This window comes from Pseudonaja textilis, chromosome 4, assembly GCF_049901715.1.
Source record: "Pseudonaja textilis isolate UNSWEBS1 chromosome 4, rPseTex1.2, whole genome shotgun sequence".
Lineage (NCBI taxonomy): Eukaryota > Metazoa > Chordata > Lepidosauria > Squamata > Elapidae > Pseudonaja > Pseudonaja textilis.
Window position 1 is genome coordinate 28,962,099 of NC_141993.1, and position 23,409 is coordinate 28,985,507.

At 33.2% G+C, this 23,409-nt stretch overlaps 1 protein-coding gene across 8 annotated transcripts in view; it reads right to left on the minus strand.

Moving 5' to 3' along the window:
• Positions 1-23,409, minus strand: part of INPP5A (inositol polyphosphate-5-phosphatase A) — a 245,016-nt gene that overhangs the window by 25,944 nt on the left and 195,663 nt on the right. For all 8 annotated transcript variants that reach the window (XM_087932488.1, XM_087932482.1, XM_087932484.1 and 5 more), the window contains 3 exons: positions 18,682-18,777; positions 17,516-17,590; positions 928-1,001 (listed from right to left, as the gene is read on the minus strand). In XM_087932488.1, the coding sequence (XP_087788614.1) occupies positions 928-1,001; positions 17,516-17,590; positions 18,682-18,777 (245 nt within the window). The remainder of the gene's footprint in view (positions 1-927; positions 1,002-17,515; positions 17,591-18,681; positions 18,778-23,409) is intronic.

A 23,409-nucleotide genomic window follows, 5' to 3' on the forward strand; every position in this document is an offset into this window, starting at 1 on the left:
ATATGTTCCTAAAGATGAAAGCAGCCATTTGTATCAGTTTAGTTCCTTATTCAATCAAGCGGCTGTTCCACTCCTTCATGAAGACTTACAGTTGAGCCTACAAGTTTTAATTTGATAATTGGTTTCGCTGTTAAGAAGTTTCACTTAATGTCAGACTGGAATTTGTTCTCCAATAATTCAAGAGCATTATTTCAGTCTTGATTTTGAAACAAGAGAGACCAATTTCTGTGATCCCGTTCAGAAACTTCAAGAGTGCTTTCATTTCTTTCCGCTGTCTTCTTCCTAATTCCAAATTTCATTAATATAATTTGGACTTTTTTCCAGTCCCTTCTATTGAATAGTTTGCATGAATTCATCTTAAAGTATGATGCCTTGAATTAGACAGGTTATACGCAGGGCAGAACATGATTGACTCAGAACAGAACAGAACCTTGTTTCTTGTGATTTGGAAATTATTTCTTTTTTCTCTCAATAACAAGCACTGGAGGGACTAATCCAGGCAGTTGTCAGGAATCAACACTGACTTGAAGGCACAGAAGCAAACAAGTAAACCAACGATCCTATTCTCATACTATTCTAAGAATATGATAGCAGACAAAAGCAAACAACGAAAATGTACAATAAACAAACCAGAAAAGAAAACCATAAGAATATTAAGGGGTCGTCTGTAATTTATATTCAGCAAAACATCCCATACAACTTACTCCTAGTTATATTTGCATAATAAATAGCATTTACAAATATAGATATGTAAAAGTACATTCTGGTTTTGATTAAAAAATGTTGAAATTCTGAGATGGAATCGTATCCTTTCACAGACCCAGTAACAAAAATCCTATAATGATCAGGAATTAAGTTTACTATATTTCAAGGCTATTTTAGGATCAGGATGTTAAGAAATAAACAATTTCTGTATCTCTTTCTTACCTGGGAGGAAATGAAATGTCCAGTTCATATAATTTGTCTTTAAAGACTGACAGCTCTTTGTCAAATTCCAAAAGCTAGTGGAAGAAAAACAGAAGATAACATTAAAATAAATACAAGTTCTGTTCTGCTTAAAAATAAAAATAGTTGAGAACATATGACTTTGAGATTTTGCTAGTGCCATAGTTCATTATTTCATGGCACATAAAAAGGCATTTTAAAATATTATCTAAAAGCAAAACATAGAAAGAAATAATGAAGTTTGCTGGAAATTCTGTAAAGTTTTCTAATATGCTGAGAAAAAAACAACCTCAGCATTAAAAATTACCCTGTTAAATGTTTTTAAGAATGCACAACTTCAGTGATAATAAAGATTAGATCAGATTTTTAAAAGTAAGGTATAAAAGTAAAGTGTGTCAGAAAAATTACACTTTCTGATAAAACAAACTTCCATTCATTTTGTTATTTAGTAATAAAAGGAAAGGTTAAGGGGAAGAAGATGTGAAAATTGAATTTTTTGTTCACAATTGCACCCCCAGGAAATATTTCTATTCAGCTACTTTGAGACAGTTAACCAGTTTTCTCCCGGTTAAGAGAACAAAACATTACACTCATATGGAGACTGTAGAAATCTCAGGAAGGTACCAAAATAGAACCAGTGGAATTATATATTGTAAGCCATTTTTAATATTTATACATAGAATAGTTTGTCCACTATGAAAACTGGTGCATAGTCTAAGCTTGCATTCAAAATTAGTGGACATTTCAATCCAAGAAATATCCTGATGGACAATAATAAATCCCCTCCCTCCCCATTATTCCATACCTAACAACTGGTGGTGAATCTGACATGCAAATGAACGTGTAACATAATTGGCCCTTTGCTGTCTAAGCCACTTTCAGTTTTGGCATGCATGCCATTGAAAACAACACTCCTTATAATACTGGTGTGTTTACTCCCTGTTCATTAATCATGTCCCAACTCACAGCTGTGCTGATACCATTGTATCAATGGCAGAGGTTCCGAATGAAATTAGATTATGTTCTTCTTTCCCCTCTGCTCCCTCATAAATCATTCCTGAAATGTGCAATTAGCAGCTACTTGTACACATTAATTATCTGTGTGAAAAGCAGATACCTGAACCACCTGCACAACTGATTAGCTCCCTCCCTTGTGTCCCACCTATGTTGCTTTCAGTCTCCAACTGCATTGTTCCTGGCCACCAATCTAGGTGGATGTTTGCCAACAGTGGCTATGCACAGATGCCAACATTAAAACCTATTCCTCCTTTTCTTGAATTACTTCTTGTCACAGTGAGCAAAACTATGGTTCTCTAAATGGGAATATCAAAAGTTCAAAAAAAACCAGAAGTTTACAGTGAGATACCAATATCCATAATGAAATTCCCAATCAAATGTCTCAAAGGACACAATAAAATAGTGCAAGTTGTATGCTTCATAAGTGCCTTTAAATCTATTCTTGAGAATCAAAATTGAGGACATCTAAGCACTATTTAATTTTAAGAGTTCAAGATCCCCTGTGACCTTATAATTTAATTGACATCCCACCTTTCTACAATGATAGCTTATGCAAAAATAACATCAGCTTCCCTGAGAAGAAGAGAAGGAAGGAAAAAACCCAAGCTGAATTTAACTAAAACTAACAGAAACCTATAACAGTTTATAAACAAGATGCTACAGACTGCTTAGTAGATGAATACAAATATTTGTATTGTTTCCTTCCCCTCATATCATACAGCTCAGAGTCGATATATCATGGGCAGCATAGACATTTAATATATAAGTAAATAAGTAAGTAAATATCTGATTCAAATCAATTTGACCTGCTTTAATTAAAAAAGTATCACACTGAAGTGATATGTAAATTGTATTAATAAATAAAATTATTCTCTCTTAACTATGATGTGAAAAATAGATTTGGGTTGCTTTCTGTATTAAGACATTTCTAACTCACATTAACAGTGGTTCAAATTAAAGCGGATAATGAAAGATGAAGCTATATTAAAGTCAGAAAGAGCAAAACTATTTGGAACAAGAGAACTAAATCAGGTCAGAATTATGTTACATAGATAAGCATCTTTCCCTTTAATTTCATGCCTAGTTCATTTTCGTAATAGTCACTGTACATTGGTATATGCTGTGTATTTAACTACTAGTATTATCATAGCATAATATGTGATCAGGGTTTATTATACAGTCATGTATGCATGAGGGAAAAATAAAAAGGTACATGCATATGATACATACATGCATCATATAAAGACACATACGTGTCTTGCTTTTCTTCCTGAAAATGGATGGGAAGGAACTTCTCTGACCCTTCTGTTTTTGCTGAAATCCAGCTGCTAAGGCATTTTCCCTCACTGGCCTCACATGTATGAAATGATTTTTTATCTCCCAAATTTTAGAGAAAATATTATTATTAATATCCAAAATATTAAAATCTTCTACAGGATATCTGGAAAACTGCTATACATTTCTCCTTTTTGTAGGCCAGGGAAGTACCCACTTATATAACTATCCCTAAACTCTAGAGAATGCTAACCTTAACATATTTTAATGTCCTCCTTAAGGCAATTCTTATGGAAAAAGTCCATGTGCGGTAAGACTCTTGAGGAGTAGGTGTATTAAATCCACAGTCCATATCTTGATATACTGCATTTTTATATATTTTATATATTTAACCAAGGCAATTCTGATTTTTTCCTCTGTGCAGCTGTTATTATCACAACAAATATAATTCAGTTTTCACGAAAGCGGACAAATTTGGCTATATTATAAAACCATGTAGATATTGATTGTATTAATGGGGTACCTAAAAACAATATCATTACACTGTGTTTTATCCTGTTGTTAATTTGAATTCTAGTCAGTCTAGACCCATGGTGGCGAACCTATGGCATGTGTGTCAGAAGTGGCATGCAGAACCATTACTGCCGGCACGCGAGCCCTTGCCCAGAAAAGGTCTACTGCGCATGTGTGCGCACCACCGCCTGACAGCTGATTGTCGGGTATCTGGCACACATGTACGATGATACACAGGAGACACTCGCGCATGCACAGAAGCGTGCAGCATGGGTCGCATGGCATGGGGGGCTTGTGTGCATTGCCTTCTAGGTGATGGCACGTGAGCACGAGCAGATAAGTGCGCACGCAATTATCGGCACGGGAGCCCAAAAAGGTTAGCCACCATTGGTCTAGACCATAATATAATACTATTACTGTTGCTAATATAAACTTATATATTTGTGTTTATATGCATATGACAATCTTCACCAAATCTTTGCTTAGTGAATATCAAATGTAATTAGCACAGCACTGAATAGCATCAGAATAATTATATTAGAGAAAATTGTATCTTAGCACACATTTCAAATAAGTAGCTTTTGAAGCATATTTTTAAAAATGGACAGGAAAAAAAAGACATTTAGATGAAGGAAGATTGCTTGTAAAATGTAAAAAAAATACAAACAGAATAAACAATGTTCCATAGAACACAATGGTAAAACATACTCATTAAGAATTCCAGTGAACATGGAAAGTTAAATAGAAGCATTGTCTTCCTGGATGAATTCAAAATATCTACAGTGTATGCATCCAGTTTCTTGGTATGCACTTTTTGTTTTGTTCTCTTGATGACAATATTCAAAAGTTGACAGAACTAAGGCTGATAGTATTGAAAATGTAAACTAATAGAGCTTTCAGCTAGTTTCAACATTTTTAATATACTATGGGTAGCTGCTTGTACAAATGTGTTGTATGTTGTATATAAGCTACTGATATTGTTGCAATACAGATGACAGATAACTGGAATACAAATATACTGGCAGCTGTTGGAGCCTACCAAATTTTCAAGTAGTAGCAGGATTTTTTGGGGGGGTGGGGGTGGGGGGGCAGATGCTGGAAGCAAAATTGTTTAAAGATATTTAGTGTCAGCTGCAGGAGAAGTGTTATTAACAATTTCTGCTTTTATTGTTATGTTGTAGTTTTAATTACTAGCTCAGGCAAAAGCATCTGATTTCTAAAGAAAAAGGAAAGAAAACACTTTGAAGTTCGGTTCAATAGATGCCATGACTTAGTTGGAGTCTAAAAACGTTAAAAGCTTTTCTCTAGAAATGTTGCTTCCATGTAATCCCTGTGTGGTCTTTTAATTTTGCAGCTTTAACCCTGTTTAGAGGAGGGTGGTCTATTAGGGACCTATGATGCATGGATACTATCTTTCAGGAAGGTTATTTGAATAGCTATGTCAATGAAGTTCTGAACTAGCTAAATTAAAAATTGAGCAATTACTTGGATCAGGCAAGAGTTGTAATGGTAGTTCAATGTGAAAGTTTTGATCTGTTAACAAAACAATGTGCTTTGTAATAAAACAGTAAGTCTAAAAACAGTAAGCGCAATAGGTTTTTAAAAAGGATTTCCAGCTTTTTAAAAAGGGAATACAGAAATTAAAATTTTATTGGCAAAACTCTTCTAGGATCTAGTGATTAGGCAACATAGAGTTAGTTGTAAACAAACAAACAAACATAAGGAAATCACACACTCACAAAGAATTGTTGAGTAAGAATTAAAAGAAGTCCTGCATCACTACTGATTTCACTTAGCTACTAGACCAGGGGTGTCAAACTCATGTCATCATGTGACGTATCAGGACTCCCCCCACTTTGCTAAACTAGGCGTGGGTGTGGCCAGCGCATGATGCATCCGGCCCATGGGCTTGGAGTTTGACAGCTCTGCACTAGATGAACAGGGTGATTCAGCTGAAGTTATATTCTTAATCCCATTTTTTTGTGTTTTACCATTCTTGCTTCTTAGTGGCTCCATCACTACTGCATTCCATTTTTTATATATATTTTTAATGCACCCAACTCCAAGTGGAATGAATAGCAAATAAGATAGTGAAGAACATTGAAAATAACATCTCCCAAAGCAACTTAATAGACAATAAAATGGCAACTGAGATTTACAAAGGATGTAGAAATCACGATGGAAAGCTTAAAGTGTTAAGAATTCAATGTCAGGAAAATTTAATATAACTGTTAAGAAAGGCTTTTAACATAAATGATCCATATTATATTTCTATGTTGATGCTGCCATATTTACAACTTTTTCTTTCTGAAAAACAAGTGGAAAAGATGCAAGGAAAAAGAATGTAATGAATAACTAGAGCACATTTCTATACAGAAAGTCACTTTATATATTTTAGCTCTCTTATTTAATTAAAAACTCGTATATGCTTTAGTAGGAAATACACTACTTCTTGAAAACTTATATTGTCTTTTCCTCTATTGTGCATCATGAAGATTAATCATAGTATAGAGAAAGTGAAAATTATCTTCATAAAACATCATGTTCCCTGGTTACGTGACTACATTTTGGTCACTTGGAAACCAGTTTGCATTTGCAACTGGTTACAGCTTCCTACGGTCACTGGTTTGCAATTATTTTTTGCTGTTTTCCAGCAGAAAACAGCCAAAAAAATATCAATTTGATATGCTGGATTTCCTTAATGACCATGTGATTTGCTTAATGGCTGTGGTAACTTGCTTTATGACCATCATAAAAACAGTTGTAAAATTGAGTCAGTTCACACGGTGACTCACTTAATGGCTGTCCTGACTTAGGACCAAAATTCCAAGTCTAATTATAGTTATAAATTGTAGACTATCTATATAGCCTATTTAAAGTATACAAGATCTATTGTAGTTAATTGATTCACCAGATAATTTGCAATAATAATAGAGTCACCTTTAAGTGAGATGGATGACATATAAGTTTAATAATAATAAAAACAAATAACAGGAGCTCAACTCTAGCTGCTTTTATAACAGCTTTTGACTGATTGATAGGAGAAAAATCAATATTTTCAATATTAAATTAAATACGAGAAGATAGAAGGGACATTTAACAATTTCCTAAAGGCATGATGACAGATGAGTAAATAATCCCATTTGAGGTAACCCTGGCCAAGGACTGGAACTCCCCATTTCAATTCATTTAATAAAGAAAAGATGGAAATCTGTTATTTGGCTAAAATTTGCTCCAAAATTATCCATTTCACTATATCAAAGGCCTTTTCCATATCCAACAAAGCTATCTTTGCTGATTCCAGTTTTTCCTAAATGCGTATTTCAAATACCAATAAGTAAATTAACAATCTGATGTTTGCCTCCCTTTAAAAAAACTTAGATTGCTCTGGATAAAGAACTGATGGTAATATTGTCTGTAGTCTAAATGCTAGGATCACCATCAACATTTTGGGATCAACGTTTATCAAGGAAATTGGGCTGTAACTTCCACATTGGGCAGAATCTTTATTAATTTTCAAGATCAGAGTTATATAACCCTCATTAAAAGGGGTTAGAAAAGTTTATTAAAAAAGATGATTATAACCCTCTAACAGCTTAGGAGCAAAAAAAGGTCAGCTTTTGTTTTCATATAGTATATTATTTCCTTATGTGTTACTTCCTATACAGATAGAGTAAAAACATAATAATACTTGATATTTGGAAGAGCTATATAATTTTAAAGTGACTAATGCTTTTTGTAATTGACAGTATTTTTAAGTCAAACACACACAAAAAAGGCTGATTTATTAGTTCATAAAATTATTATATATTTTTGCCTTGGACCTCTTTACTTTTCTTGTTACAATTTCAGGTGAGAGGCCAATAGTGTTCAGATCCCATCCCCTAAGGAGGTGCATCGGGCAGGACCTAGGAGAAGGGCCTTCTTTGGTTTCCTCCCTTTGGAACCTCATCCCTGCAGAGATTAGACTGCCCCCTACTTTGACACTCTTTTACAAGGTTCTTAAAGTCCTGGAACCCAGAGTGGAAGCGAGCCCATCAAGCGGCTTATTTGATTGCTTGTTGTTGCCAGAGGGCTGGCGAGTTATGATTTTTATATGTTTTTGAGTCACTGAAAGTGAATGGGCAGCCATATACATTTTATAAATAGATAGATAGATAGATGATAGATAGATAGATAGATAGATAGATAGATAGATAGATAGATAGATAGATAAATATTCTTTCCCTGGAGTTGAGCTAGAATTCCCTTCCAAGTATGTTTCCATGACCTTTCTTTTATGTGATTCAATAAATATCTGTACCCAACATATAAAGGAAATTAAGTTTTAATTTAGGAAACATATACTTCCTTAATTTTTTTTCCCAAATGTTTTTTTTTAAGAATTTTTATTCTTTTTTCATTATTCTTTATTTTATTCTTTGTTCTTTTCCATTAAACATGCAATACTTACAAACATTCTTAACAGCATTTCAAAAAATACATTCACCAAATTCGTAAAAATTCTTCACAATCATATTTCATTTATTTAAAAAAAGTGAATTCTCTTCTTATAATAACTGTTAGTGTTACTGGAACATGATCAGATATTGCAGGAGAACTCACACTGCATTTTTATTTGTCAAATCAATTAAAGATTAAGATATTAGAAATTAATTGCATTGGAAATAAGTCCAATATAGAGTTAAAAATAAGAAACTTAATTTAGTGAATATATGTGGGCCCATCATGAAAGGACACCTCAGATTAATAGACACAATAAGAATAACTAAGTTAAATAATTGGGATTCTTGGTGGCATGCAGGTCCATTAGTTATTCTTTTCTCCATCACTTTGTACACTTGAACCATGTAGTGTAAAAAATTAAGAAAGTGCAAAATATTATTTGCTCAAAGCAAAATTGGTATGTTGAAAAAGAGAGAGGAAAACTGTCTGTTAGATTACTATTATAAACTGATTGGCTAAACTCATGAAAGTATGAACCCTGTACTAGAGAACAACTTAATTCAGTCATTGGAGTAGAACAACAGCAATTATTCATCAAGACCTACAGACCAAAGTCAGAGCACTGTTAGATCACAAGGTGATATTAGCAGCATTTATCAAATCTATCTACAGCAACCACAAGAGAATTCACAGCTGTGGTTGGGAAATTAAGGTTTAAACCTTTCAAAATATTCAAGAAATCTTACAAAAAGTATTCATACACAGCTGAAATAATGGGACCTGAATAATTCACAGATATTGTTTGCAAAAACAATAGGGAAAATATCTAGCGACCAGTTTTGCAGCCTTCGTATCAGCTTGATGATGCTGATAATACACTGAATATAAAACAGAAAAATAACTATGCTTTCTATTATAAGTGATGAACAACATGATGTTATTTCCATCTTTTCCATGCATGGTAAGACTGGTGTATAATGAATGCTCAACTTGGAAAATTCGACACATACAGAAGGAATAAGAAATATTTTAAAGTTTAAAGTTTGACTGTTTCTTATTCACTTTTCTAGAGTTTTAATATGCGCAATCGGAAAAGATACTGCAGCCAGAGACCAGTATTTCGTCATCAAGTTCAATTCCTTTCCTAACTGGCTGGCATTTCATAGTTTCTAGATCATTAGGGAAATGTTGGGAACTAAACCTGGAACTTTTTGAATGAATTTACATACAGAATCAACTTATATTGAGTTATGTCTTTTTTCTTGGATTGTATTCCTCCATCTACCACTCTCCATGGGATCTGAATCTAAAATCTTGTTCTTTGACTACTCAAGGTAGTCACTTAATTTTAAAAAAATCGGTTATTTATTTTATTTTTCTGTTGCCACTATTAAAGCTCTGTTGCCCTTACTAATGTTACTGTATTATAGGATTTTATGTAATGTAAGACAGGTGTACAAAGTTAAGTATCTGTCAGAAGTCTATAATTCTTATAATCTCATTGCCATAGCTTGCATTGAGGTCCAGAAATACTGGAATGCATCTTAATTGCTCAGACCTAGAATTTCATCAAAACATCTTCGCTGGATTTGCTAAAGAAAAGAAAAAGGTAATTTCTATAAAAGAAATTAAAAAAGTAGTTAAGATATGATACAATTTTCTCATGGAACAATTGTGAGTTCAGGAGACTAATATATACGACTATATATACTCTCAAGGTTTTGTTTGTTTGTTTTCCATTCTGTCCCAATCACCCATAATTAGTCAACTAGATGCTAAGCTATAAGTTTTCTTTTAATGTTTATCCTAATTTACTACTTATACATCAATTTAAATATTTTACTTGGCTGGAGACTGGATACTTATCCCTGCTTTTCACCTCTGGGATCAGGGTTCAAGTCAAACTCTGATGAAATGTATTTAATTGTCTTAATCTAGTTCTTAGTGGACAGTATTCCCATTATCTTTAAAAGGGTCAGAGCTAAGGCCATTGGGAAGGGTGCAGCATGCTATATCTTATCTATTGATTAATACGTTTTCAGTGATGCCAGTTCTTTAACCTTCATATGCACCTATTCATATACCTATCTATCAAAGCTTCAAAAATATTTTTGGTTAGAAATCTTTATCTGAACCTCATATCTCATTTGTTCTCCTGTTTTATTTTGATGTACAGTGATATTTTAAAATTTAAAATCTGCTTGCTTCGTTTTTCTTTAAAACAAATGTTTTGATATTTTAAAAATAAAGGTTAATATTTATAAATATTAAATTGTTTTAAGCTCTGGCACGTCATATGCAAAATACAAATTCTATAAACTAAATCACTTTGAAATACTTATATATTCAAAATCTTGCTTTTAATCTATTTTAGAAAAGATATTTTGCCCTCATTTTTTTTCCGGCCTCAAAATGGCAACATTGTATTTTTCCTTTATTTGTACCTATTTCAATTCCATAAGAAAACAGGAATGGCACAAATAAAATATTATGAATTTAAGTCTTCTGTTTTCCCATATTCAAATTCTACAAAAGGGCAGATTTCTCCCACTGATACTAGCCATCAGAATATATGAATGTATTTAAACAAGATAGATAATTTTGTTCTTGTATGATTAATATTATTTTCTATACAACCTAGGTCAACTTTTCACAGAGAATTCTGTGACTTCATATTACTCCAACCATAGGGGTACTGTGCCCCATTTTTTAAATCCCACTCATCTACTACTGTGTACTATAGTATATACAGTATATAATCCAGAAACCGCAATCTAGCACAGAAAAGGTATCTAATGAATTGAACCAGAAGATTGAAAGAAAAAACATCCCTTAAGTAAAACAGATGATGCCAACAGAATCAATCTTAAATGATCATCAAGCTCATCAAGTACAGTATCCATGTATTGTTCAAAATGCATCGAATAAAATATGGAAATTATATATGCCAATACAAAAAATAGTTATATTATTGATATTAAATAGAAAAAGTAATGTTTTTTTAAAAAAACAGGAATGTAATATATATAAAATTCAGGAAGAATTTTATCTCTCAAGCAGCCAGAATTTACTTCTATCTGTTGCAAAAATAGAAAAATCATTTTATAAAATTTATTTGCTGTTGTACATGTAAAGTTAAATTAGAATCAAATTGGCTGCAGAATTTTAAATCCCTTCTTTTCATTATTGTCCCTACATGTCTATATGACCTTTTAAAACTTTTAATGTGAATGAGTAAGTGAGTGAGTGAATGTATGAATGTATGAATGAGTGATCTAAATGTTATTCCAACCAGTTATACCTGGTTAATAGAACTAATCCAGGTCTCAACCATATGCTGATATTTTATCACTCAAAAATTCAACAGCAGGCAAATTCTATGTGTGAAATGGAACTCATACACCAAAAGCACAGAAAATATTCTAATATAAACTCAACCAAAATGCCTCCATAACATACTAATGTTCTTTAACAAGTGATAAATAAAAAATGGTATGAATCAGATTGTTGGTGAATCAATGCAAGGGATCAAACCAATATATCTATGTGACATATTTTGAGGAAGGATAAAACATAGGCCTTTCACCACATTTTGGGGGAAACAAAATATGTTTTAATTGACTTTTAAATGTGAAGTGCAAATACACTCTACTTCCTGCTCTCTACTTAATATAGTTCCCAGCCATACTATAAAGTGTTCTATGGCTTTCAAACCTTTAAATTTGTAAATACTTATAAACTTTTGTATATCAGCAATGTTATTATTAAATTAATCAATTTATTACTAATCTTCATGGTGAACTTCTATTATTTCCTGAAGTTATACCTTAAATGTTTCAGCTATCGCTATCTTGAAAGTCCTTAAATGCATTTACTTAAAATCGACTTTTATATATGTGGAGTTTAAACTGAAGCTCTTGGCTTCATGACAAAGGGTTTTTGAAAAAGATGAAGTGTCCTGGCGATTGGAGTGACTACCTGGCACATATTATAGTAAGACTAAAATGGAAAAAAAGCCCTTAGGAAAATACAGCTCTAAAGAAATTGTACAGTATTTTTACTGAATCAATCATTTGCATGTTTTAGATTTCTCAATAGGTGGCTTGCAATTTCTATATCTTTTCTTTTGAATTAAGAGATAAAAAAGAAGAGGAGGTAACAGTATATGGACAATGATAAAAGAGCCTGTTGATAATAAATATTTGTCAGATGTTGTCACATCTGCACAAATTCTGCTGTTGCCAAAGAGACATCACACTGATAAAAAAGGTGGCTCTGAAGAAAATCAATGGATTTTGAACTGCACTGCTATACACATAAGAACACATCTCTATCCAACAACCATGCTGCTGTGAAAATTCCCAAGCCTTGCATGGTATAGCTAAGGAAAATTTAATCTTCCCAAATACTCATCAGAGCACTCCATCCTGCAGACCTGACAGCCCCACTTATAATTAATTATACAATTTCGATGGGAATATCGACTAAACAAAGCTATAAATCATAGAAAAAGTCAATAGGCATGGACACATTCAATCATGTCCTGACCAATGATTACTACTCTTAAAATACAATAATTATTTTCAGGAGCCAGCTTGAATTAAATTTCTGTCAGCATGGTACAAGCCTGGTGGGTGATGAAGGATGCGATGGATTTTTTGGGGTTGAATTTGGCCAGGGACATTTATCCTTTTAGATAGGTAGTTTGTTTTTAGTGATCATGGTGCTGTGTGTTTAACTAGACCATGAAGATTAGATTATCTCCAATGGCTCATTATATCATTTATCTTTTTCTTCCGTACTTGATCTGGAAGATTTCCTGCTTCCTGGTGTGTGAATGAAATGGCTACAGATTTTAAAATATAATGTTCTGAAGTGGCCCATCCATATAAAAATCTTTGCAGGAAAACATGTGAAGAAGCATGCACGGAAAATTAACTTAATGCTTAAAAATGCTACTGGCATGCCAAGAACTGCTACGGGCAGAAATGATAATCTTTTAACATTAAAAAAAGAAGAAACTGAAATATTGCACAACTATAAATCAAACTGTTTTAAAAATAAAATTATATGCTATATCAAAAAGGAAAGGTTGACTTTCATATTTATTTATGGATGTTCATAATTCTACTGAGTTAGGATATTCTACATAATGCTCATGAATTCTCCATTTACTTCATGCAGCTGGAATTATCTACATGAGCAATAGGCTAACATCAACTACTTTTTATTCTATTTAGGAGACACTACAAACCCTAGAGATACGAACTCCTAATTCTAATAACAATGAATAAGAACTATATTTTTACATATGTACTCTCCATTAATAGGAGTGTCAACAGATTTCTCATTTCCAAATATCAGCCCCTGACAGGTAGAACTTTGGTTAACCCTTTGCTTAACCGCTTTAGCAAAGGGAATATTTTTTCTTGTGGACAATAATGTTCTGGCTCTCTATTGCTTGTGTTGTCTGAATGGTTGACCCAGTATGTCAAAAGAATTTGACATCTCTAAAGCCAAACTGCTACAGTACTTTAAAAGAAAAACATGATGTAAGTTGTCATATAATGCCCTATAGTGTTTCCACAGTCGTGAAGTGGGCATGGTTGTTAGTCAAGATACCAAATTATTCATTAAGGGTATACCAGTTACACGTTTAATCAGAAACATCCTTCTTGCTATCTTGTCAATTGTTCTTGTTTTCATCATGCATAGACTTTCTATACAAACTGTCCACCACTCTTTCCATCTGATGACAAAACAATACAGCCAGCCCCTTGCCCCCATCTGTCTTTCTTCCTTGCTGTAGTTCTTTTCATCACGAGGGGGGGAAAAGCTGCCCCTCTGTTAAGTAAAATAGTAGCAAAGGACCATGTTGCTTCAACTTCTACTTCAGCAATTCCAGTGAAATTCTCAAGAAACAGTTTCCGGGCAGAGATGAAGAGCAAAATATGTATGCACTGTAGCTTGCATTCGTTTTTTGGGGAAAAATTGATGACAAGACTAATGTCAGCGTAGAAAGTACCCTCTGATTTAAAAAGTTTTCCTCTGATTATTGAGATCTGAAGAAATTCCAACATTACTGAATGGTGGAAGGAAGTTCTTTTTGCTAAAATGCAAGTTGAACCCGGGGACCAATTAAACCCTGTATAGAGCTCTTAAATGTGACCCACAATGATTTTACACACGTTTATGTAGCAAAGGATAAAAAGACGCACTCTGGGATGGTTATTATACCCTTTATAAAGACATTAGAGGCGACAAAGAGAATTTTATGCTGCTATAGTAACATGTGACCTTTCACCATAAGTTGATATAAATATAATATATAGACAGACCTAGCAATATATTAAATTCTAAGAAACATTCTGTGTATGGACATTTCTCATAAAATTATTTGGAAAAAGGGCTTCAAACTTCATTCACTCTTTTTTTTAATTAAAGAGCAAGATTTTTTTAAGTTGCTGAAGTTTCAAGGACTCAGTGAAATTAAGATGATTTTAAGGCAACTATAACTTTAAAAAATAAAGTTCAAACTGTAATCTTTAATAGTTGTAAGTGCAGCATAGTATATCAATACTATGGAGGTTTGTGGCTTATCGTATGAACTGCTAATGTTTAGCACCTGAAGTTGTGGGAGAATTAAATGACCCTCACCCTTCAAAATAAATTTGCCAATGTGGAAATCTATATCAAAATATAACTGTTCTCTTCCTGTAGTTTCTAATAATATTTTTTTCATAAGGAAATGGATGTGAATCTACTTACACTTTCTTAATTTAAACATTCTGTGAATAATGTTAACAAGCTGTGACTTTGGTGGAAAATACTAAATTGTTGTAAAAACTATATTCTGTCAAACAGTTACTAAGTTAATAGTTGATCTTACAAGTGCAAAACTGCACCTAGAAGTTTGTTCAACTGTTAAACTTTCCATAAAATTATATGTAATACCCACAACCTTCTTTTACACTATATATAATACTGTATACTATATAATACTACGACAGCAGTGTTCCAATATTTAAGCGACTACTACAAAGAAGAAGGGACCAACTTATTCTCCAAGGCACCTGAAAGCAGGACAAGAAGCAATGGATGGAAATCAATAATGGAGAGAACCTACCTCGAACTAAGGAGAGATTTTCTGACAGTTAGAACAATTAATTAGTGGAATGACTTACCTCCAAAAGTCATGGGTGCTCCCACACCAGACTTTTTAAAGAATAGATTGGGTATCTATTTGTCTGAAATAGTATAGAATTTCCTGCTTGAGCAGGGTGTTGAATCAGAAGACTTACAAGTCCCTTCCAACTCAGTTAGAATGTTCTGGTCTAATACAATTTCAAATTGTATTAGAATGTTAAAAGATTTGTGAGGCAAAAGATCAAGCAGAAAAGAATGCAACTGTGAACTATGTATTCATTTTAGTTATAATTTATGGATTGAAAATTAATAATCAGCACCATGAGTTCATGTATAAATATATTGGTAACCAGTGTAATCTTCTCCCTCCAAATAGAAAGATTATTTCTGGCTGTGCACTGTTAAAACAGTCAAACACTTCCTAAAAGTAGCTCTGCAGAAATGTAACTAGATTAAGAATAACATTCGCATCAGTTTTCCTAAAGCTTTGTAGTGGCTGTATCAGTAGATACAAATAGAATCACAATCCTCTGTTTCCATAAACAGTACCACATGATGGACTAACACATCCTTCAATCTCAGTTTAGCTACACAATCTAGTAGAATATATTAAAAAGGCATGATAAACAACAACTTCAGCCTTTTCTAAGTGCCCTTCAGAGCTTTGGCTCAAGATCACTGGCCTTCAATACAGGTAGTCTTTGACTGAAGAAACAATTGACGCCAAAATTTCTATTGCTAAGTGAAACATTTGTTAAGTGAGTTTTGCCCCATTTTACGACTTTGCTTGCCAGCGTTGTTAAGTGAATCATTGCAATTGTTAAGTTAGTAATACAGCTATTAAGTGAATCTGGCTTCCCCCACTGACTCTGCTTGTCAGAAGGTCACAAAAGCTGATCACATGACCCCAGAATTCGGCAACCATCATAAATGTGAACCAGTTGCCAAGCATTAGAATTCTGAGTTTGTGACCATGGGGATGCTATAATAGTCATAAGTGTGATAAATGGTCATAATAAGTCATTTTCTTTCAGCGCCGCTATAACTTCGAATGGTCACTAAATGGACTGTTGTAAGTCTGTATATTTAAATTTTTAGAACATAATGTGGGCACAATTGCAAAAGAACGGATGAGTCAAAAATGCCAGTCTATCAGAAATCAAAGTGGAAATGTTGCTTCTTATCCCATTCTATGAGTCTCCAGGATCCTCTTTACTTCTCTTGAGCTTACTAGCTCCAGCTTTCCTTTTTCTGGGCAACAGGACCCATTTTCAGTGGTTGGATATAGCCACTATTTTTTTAAAGAACACTTTGGAAACTAAGTGGGAAGTGCAAATTATGCTGGAGACTGGAATTTTGCTTCCTACTTACCAGTTTGCAAGCTACTGATTCATTTTTTTATTTATTTAAGAGAACCTAGATATTATTATTTCAAAGCCAAGTGAACCAAAGAGCCTAGTGGTTTCAGCTGAGATGTTGGAAGAAGTCTGTGGATTCAATTTTAGTAGAAATAAGCATGGTAAAAACAACAAGGATCTTCCATCAGGGAAGTTCAGACAGTTCTGACATTAAAACCAGAAATATTTTAAGTCTCAGGAAAAAAGAAAGAATTAAGCAGCTCTGCCTTTAAACTACTCAAAAGTGACCTGGGAAAGGAAAGATCATATTTTAAGGAACATATACAGTTTTAAAGATAGAAATGTTTCAAGTATGACAAAAGGCTTATGCGTTTTGCACTTTTTACCTAGGCCCAAAAATCCTGAAACATCTACAACTCAGACTATTACTATACTATCTATGTATTATATGTACTTGTCCCTGAAATCAGGATCTTTAGAACTTAAAACAGCTAAGCAGTGAGACCGTTGAAAAAATTGTCAACACAGTTATATAATCCAATTATTTAAAATACTTTAGTTTGCCTTTTAACATATTGTGATTTGCATTTTAATATATTGCAAGGTGTATTGCCTTGATGTCATTTTTCATAAAGAGAAGCATAGATATGTAAAAATTAAACTACACTAATAAAAGATGTTCTCATTAAATAAAAGATTATTATGTGAAGGATAAACAGGATATGAACATTTTTCAATTGCATTTCTTGGAGTACCAGGTTTCTTAAGAGCAAAGGTTATATCTACAAAATGTAATTTTACAACTGGAAACTCACCGCAGTGCCATTGTTATCTCTAAAAACATCTTGATTAAAATAGTCAAAGAGTTTCTTTTCTAACTGTAGCATAACCTAGAGAAAAAAAATGAAGCAAAGCTTAAAAACTAAAACAACTATCTCCAATTAAATTCCGTATAATCATTATAAGTAAACCTTTGCAATTTTATTTTTAAACTTTTATTACCTTCCCCATTAAATTATATCCTTTTCTGACTTAAAGAAAAATAAATGCACAGAATCTTAAATAGGCTGCATATATTGCTTTAAAAGATTTGAGGTTATTATTCACATCCTATTACCTGTAAGTAAGAGAAACATTGATGTATAGAATACCAAGATTACTGTAAGAATTAACTGACTGATTGACTGATTATGTCCCATCAAGCAAGTGTCAACTCTTAGTGACCACAGAGATAGATTTTTCTCCAGTTTCTAACTGGTCTTTTAGATTTTCCAGCAGTGTACTCATTTCTACTGTAACCATCTATCTTGCTGCTGGTCATCTTTTTCTTCAATTCCCTTCCACATTTCTCAGCTCTTCTCCAGAGAGCTAGGTCTTCACCTAAAATGTCTGGAAGACTACAATTTGAGCTTGATCATTGTGTTTCAAGTGATAAACTTGGGTTAATTTGTGATCCATTAGCTGTTTTCTTGGCTGTCCACTGAATTCTCAAGAGTTTTTATCAGCTACTTTTCTAGAAGAAAGGAAAGCCTTTATGGACTTTTTGCTGAAAATAGATAAAAATGAACTGTTTATTTTGAAATTTATTGATTAAAAAGGTTTATCTTGGGAAGAATGGAACCATGACAGGCAACATGGGAGGGTGGAGAAAGTAATTTCTATGCTTGTAACTGCTGCAAAGAAGAGCAGAAAGTTGCTTCTTTAGATACAATATCATTCTTTTTTCCCCGTTTTTATCTATCAGCCAAATTTTAAGTCTTCTTCAATATCAACATTCAAAAGCATACATATTTTTCTTATTCTGCTTTTTCGAAATCCAACATTTGCTTCCTGAGAGTAAGGAATATCATAGCTTGCATTATACTTATTTGACTTTATAGACAATACCTAAATATATTTTCCAGTGCCTTCATAGTTTCTGCAACCTATGGCCTATTTCTTGACACTAGTTCAGTGACAAGAATTGCATTTGGTTACATACCTTTCGGTCATTATCAGATTCACGGAATATTAGTTTGACTACTTCATTAGTGTCAGCAGCCCGGATAGTCTGCATTGTAGCCTTTGCACAAAGTGTCTGTTTTTAAAAAAAGCAAATGGGATAGGGGAGAAATAAATACGTTTGTCAAAAATACATTACAAAGATTCTTAAAGAGATTAAAAACTTTGGTCAAAAAATAAAACATAAATATACAAGCATATACTTTTAATTAATCCTCAATTATTAATATGAAGAATACAATTCTTTAGTTTACTTTGTTCTTCCTCAAAATTGGACAGCAATTTGAAAATTTAAGGATTTGTTATAGATAGTACTGTAGAAAATTTTTAAGCCCCATGATTAAATTCATTTATTATTATTTTTTTACATTAAATTAAAATGTTGTGAAGTTTGTATGAGGACTATTTTTCTACTTTTGTATTTTTTTATTTTCCAATGGTTTTTGTTTCCAAAAAGATAAACAGATCCATAGGGCAGAAGCCTACTACTCTTTTTGTACTACAAGCAGAATCCTCAAGTGAGAAGCAGTATATTATGCCATGTTAATTCAATAGCAGGACCCTATTGGCACAGCTTTTCAACTTGTAGCTCCATGCAAAAACCCCTAATGCCCTAGAAATTTAGACTTTTAAAAATTACATAGTGTTTGAGGTTTATTGGATTCTTGTTGGATTTGGACAGTGGAGATGCTAAGTACTTGTTAATTTGACTTTAAGAAACACTTTGAGATAATGCTTAATACACTTTGTTCTGATTAGGAGTAAATTGCTTATTTTATTCTTTTATCCAAATAATGCTAAGAGAAACTGCTTGAGTACTCAAAGTATTTAGCTCAATGCTTTCTCTTCTGCCTGGGTATGGTTCTCTTAATTTCCCATTCATGTATTCCTGGAGTTAACTAAAATTCATCTCTGGGATTTTCTATGTATAATCCATCTAATTTTGAATCTTTCTTTTTGGCCTAGATGATATCCTTTAAAACCTATTTCTATGACTAGAAGTGTGGAGAGAGCAATGGAGTTTCTCATTTTGATAATACATACAGAATCTGAGACAAAGAAAGACATTTCATTTCTGTTATTATTTTTATTTTGCTGTATGGACCATCAATATGACAATCTGGCTAAAAGTCTTCCTTCTTTCAAAACTCCATTCAGAATTTTTCTAAATTCTGGCCATTCAGAATTATGGTTAGAAACTATAACATTGTTAGAATAGGTACTGAGAACACCGGAAGTTGTTCCAACTCCAAGTATTCCTTGTCTGGCAGAGAAGCAAAAGAAAAGGTGGCACACTAAGATTTTGGGAGCAACCACTGCTTTAAAAAAAAAACTTTGTTTCATTTAGCCCACAACTAATCACTTTTTCCACTCATCTTCACAATTTGATTTGGGTCCCATTCTGTCTCTTTTGACAAGTAATTAACATTTTGCCATCTGTGTCTGTATGCCGTTAACTGTGAGGTCATCCACCAACAAGCCATTCCCAAAGTGCCTCTCCTTCAGATACCAACCATTGAAATTCAAAGCACAAATTAGCTAATCAGGTCAAGCCCCCCAAAATACCCTTTTGGACTCATGTGTCACAAATCAGTCTGGTCGCCTTTAAACAGTGCACCAGATTAGAACAAGCAACCAAACAAACCAAAGCGGAAAACCCACCTCTCTCTAAAGCTGGTTTTCTAAAGCCCTAACAAATCGCTCCATCTTTCACTCATTTAAACCTTCCAAATGAGGGTCAATATGGTCCCCAAGCATCCAAATGCTAATGCGCTTAAGTGCGCTTAAGCAGCTTTCTGGAATGAATGGGCCGAAGAGCGGCTCGAAAGGACAAGGCAGAATTACTGTCACTGTCAAAAAGACATTGTAGCCACCCCTAGAGTGGCTGCAATTCAAGAAATTCATGATTTCTGTCTTTTAAAGGCATCTGCTTGGGAACATTCCCCCCTCTGCACTTCGCCTAAAGCCCCACCAATCTGCTTCATAGCTCTTACAAGTTCAGGTCTGTTCCTAAGGAACCATAATCATAATAATATGGAAGTGTAAAAATCTGGTACTCTCTTGACCACTAAAGAGAAGGCGCTACAATTGCATGGAGACAAACACTTATCTTATTCACAAGCAAAAAGTGATTATGCAAAGGTTCATTTCTTATACAATCTGGAACATTCCTCCTTCCCAGCCTACCTCTTTTCAATTTCTACAAAGTCGTAGTCACCCAAGCAGAAACTTTCAGAAATATGTGTGTGTGTGTGTGTGTGTGTGTGTGCGCGTGTGTGAATTTTAAAGGAAAGCCTGCTTGCTTATGAAGGTTTTTTTTTTTTTTAGTGGTGATGGTGGTAGTATTTAAGAATGGGAGAAAATTGAAAACACACAGCCCTTTTCATTCTTATAAAAGTTACATTTATGAAGGATGCTTAAAATAATGAGACAAAATCAGAATAAAATTCTGGGGTTTTCTTGCATGATTGAAGAAAATCGCCTTACCTAGAGATTATTTTCTAACATTTCTTTATAAAGAAAAAACAAAAACAAAAACCCCTTTGTATAAAATCTGAGGCACATGCTATAAATAATATGGGAAAAATATACATACGACCAGAGAATTACAATCTGGGAGAAGACTTGTTGATGATGATGATAATAACAACAACAACAATAATAATATTACTGCAATAACCCACATACTCTGTTTGTTAGGAACATACAGTTAGAAACACACAGTCAAAAGTGTATTGCTGAAAGGTGCACTAGTCTGGTCTTAAAAATACCAAGTACAGGTTAAAAAAAGAGAAAATGGAAAATAACTATAGGGAAACAAGACTTAAAACATTCATATTTAGTCAAATATGCTTAAATGATATAGGCAAACAGTATGTGAAATATGTTCTATGTTGTACTTGAGAGGTAGAAATGAAGAAGTGGCTGAAACACTGAACAAAATTATTGGGAATGGGAATAAGCATTAATTTTAAAAGGTAATAACAAGGTAATTATGTTTTATCCAAATTACCATAGATTACAGCATACATATAGTTCGAACATACATACGAATAGTTTAAAGCGTTCACTTTTAAAGTCTAAAGACATTTAATAGTTACATTTCATTAAAGAACAAGCCCTTTAATCCTATTTGGAATGGGAAATAAAAGAAATTGTTTTCCAAAATATTCAATAGTAAACCATCAGCATAAAAAGCTTTTTATCAAGAAAGATGTATTTGAACCTTTTAAGTGGGGAGAACACCCCCCCCCCCAATCCAGCATGGCAAGAAAATAGCACAGAATCTGAGATTAAAAGACTTAACCTGGAGATGATCCAAGAGCTATCCATATTGTATCATTCTTGAAGCTGAACAGTTGTGAACATGAAAAGTGCCTGAAAGAGACTCTGGAATATGGCTAACTGCTCGGAGATTTTTAAGGCAGAATTAGTTCTGTGTAATGCACATCGATGGACATTGCACTTCACAGAGTACAAGACTGATCCTTATCCAGAGCAGTTTATAAATGCTAATTCTTCATAAGGAAAATTCAAAGAAGTGAAGGAAGCTAAAAACAAAAAAATATGTACAGAACTGCTTTATTTTAGGAACTTATACTTAGATGTCGTTAGAGAATAGAAGGGAGCAGATGATTGTTCCAAATCTTCGTGTGGATACTAAATAAATGAAAATAGTTGCCTTTCCGTTTTGAGAAATTTTTACCACTGGTTTATATTTATATGTTTTTTATTATATGTAAATATTATTCTTAATTTTATATACCTAAATAAAGGTGGAAAAACATTAAAAAGTTTACTAAATGTTAGTGCTAATACTAGCAACTGAATGTGCTAGAACAAAACAAATTTTGCTGCTTCTAGACTAAAAATTAGAAGAATCAGAACAGTGTTATTTCAATACAAGAAACATACACTTTTCCTTAAAATGATGCCATACATTATTCGTCTCTTACATTTTAGTATAATGTTTTCCACAAGTTAATGAGTAATATAATCTTCCATTAGTGTTGATTGTGGAAATAAATTATTCAGACTTACCTAACAAACCTTATTTTTAATTCAAAGAGATGAAATGAAAAAAGGTACAAGTTTAGATAAATATACGACCATCCTTTCAAAGTCGTGTCTTGTTTCTTGCATTCAGAATTGATAAAGATTCTCCAGGCAACTGAAAAAGTTTCATTCTTCCAGCTGTTATTGATATAGTTGCATCTGTGTTAAGGGAGTCTAGTGTGAAACAGATTTAAGTATCCTTATGTCTAATTACAATATTTTATGCAACATCACAGAAAAAACAGAGATCTAAATGACTAATTGAAAAGCTAAAAAAACAATTTGTCATTTAGATAGAGATGATGGATAGTGCTAAGGGTATTTATTTAATAACATGTTAGATCTGTTGGCTTAGAGTAAAATAAATGATAATGTGTTTTTCTGGAATGAAATTAGGGATGTGTAAAGCCAGGATCTTTTTGATATTGAAAATTATATGAATGCAAATTGTGTGGGAATATGTACTGCTGGAACAAGCTTTATCTCAGGTTATCACAAATGACTTCAAGCTTTTGAGACATCAAGAATCTCTTATTGGAATTTGGACACAATAAGAGATTTAATAAGCAAACACTTGATTGGGAAGATTTCAACCCTTCACTGGAGACAATTCTATGAGTATGTATAAATACTGTAAGCTATACAAAAACCA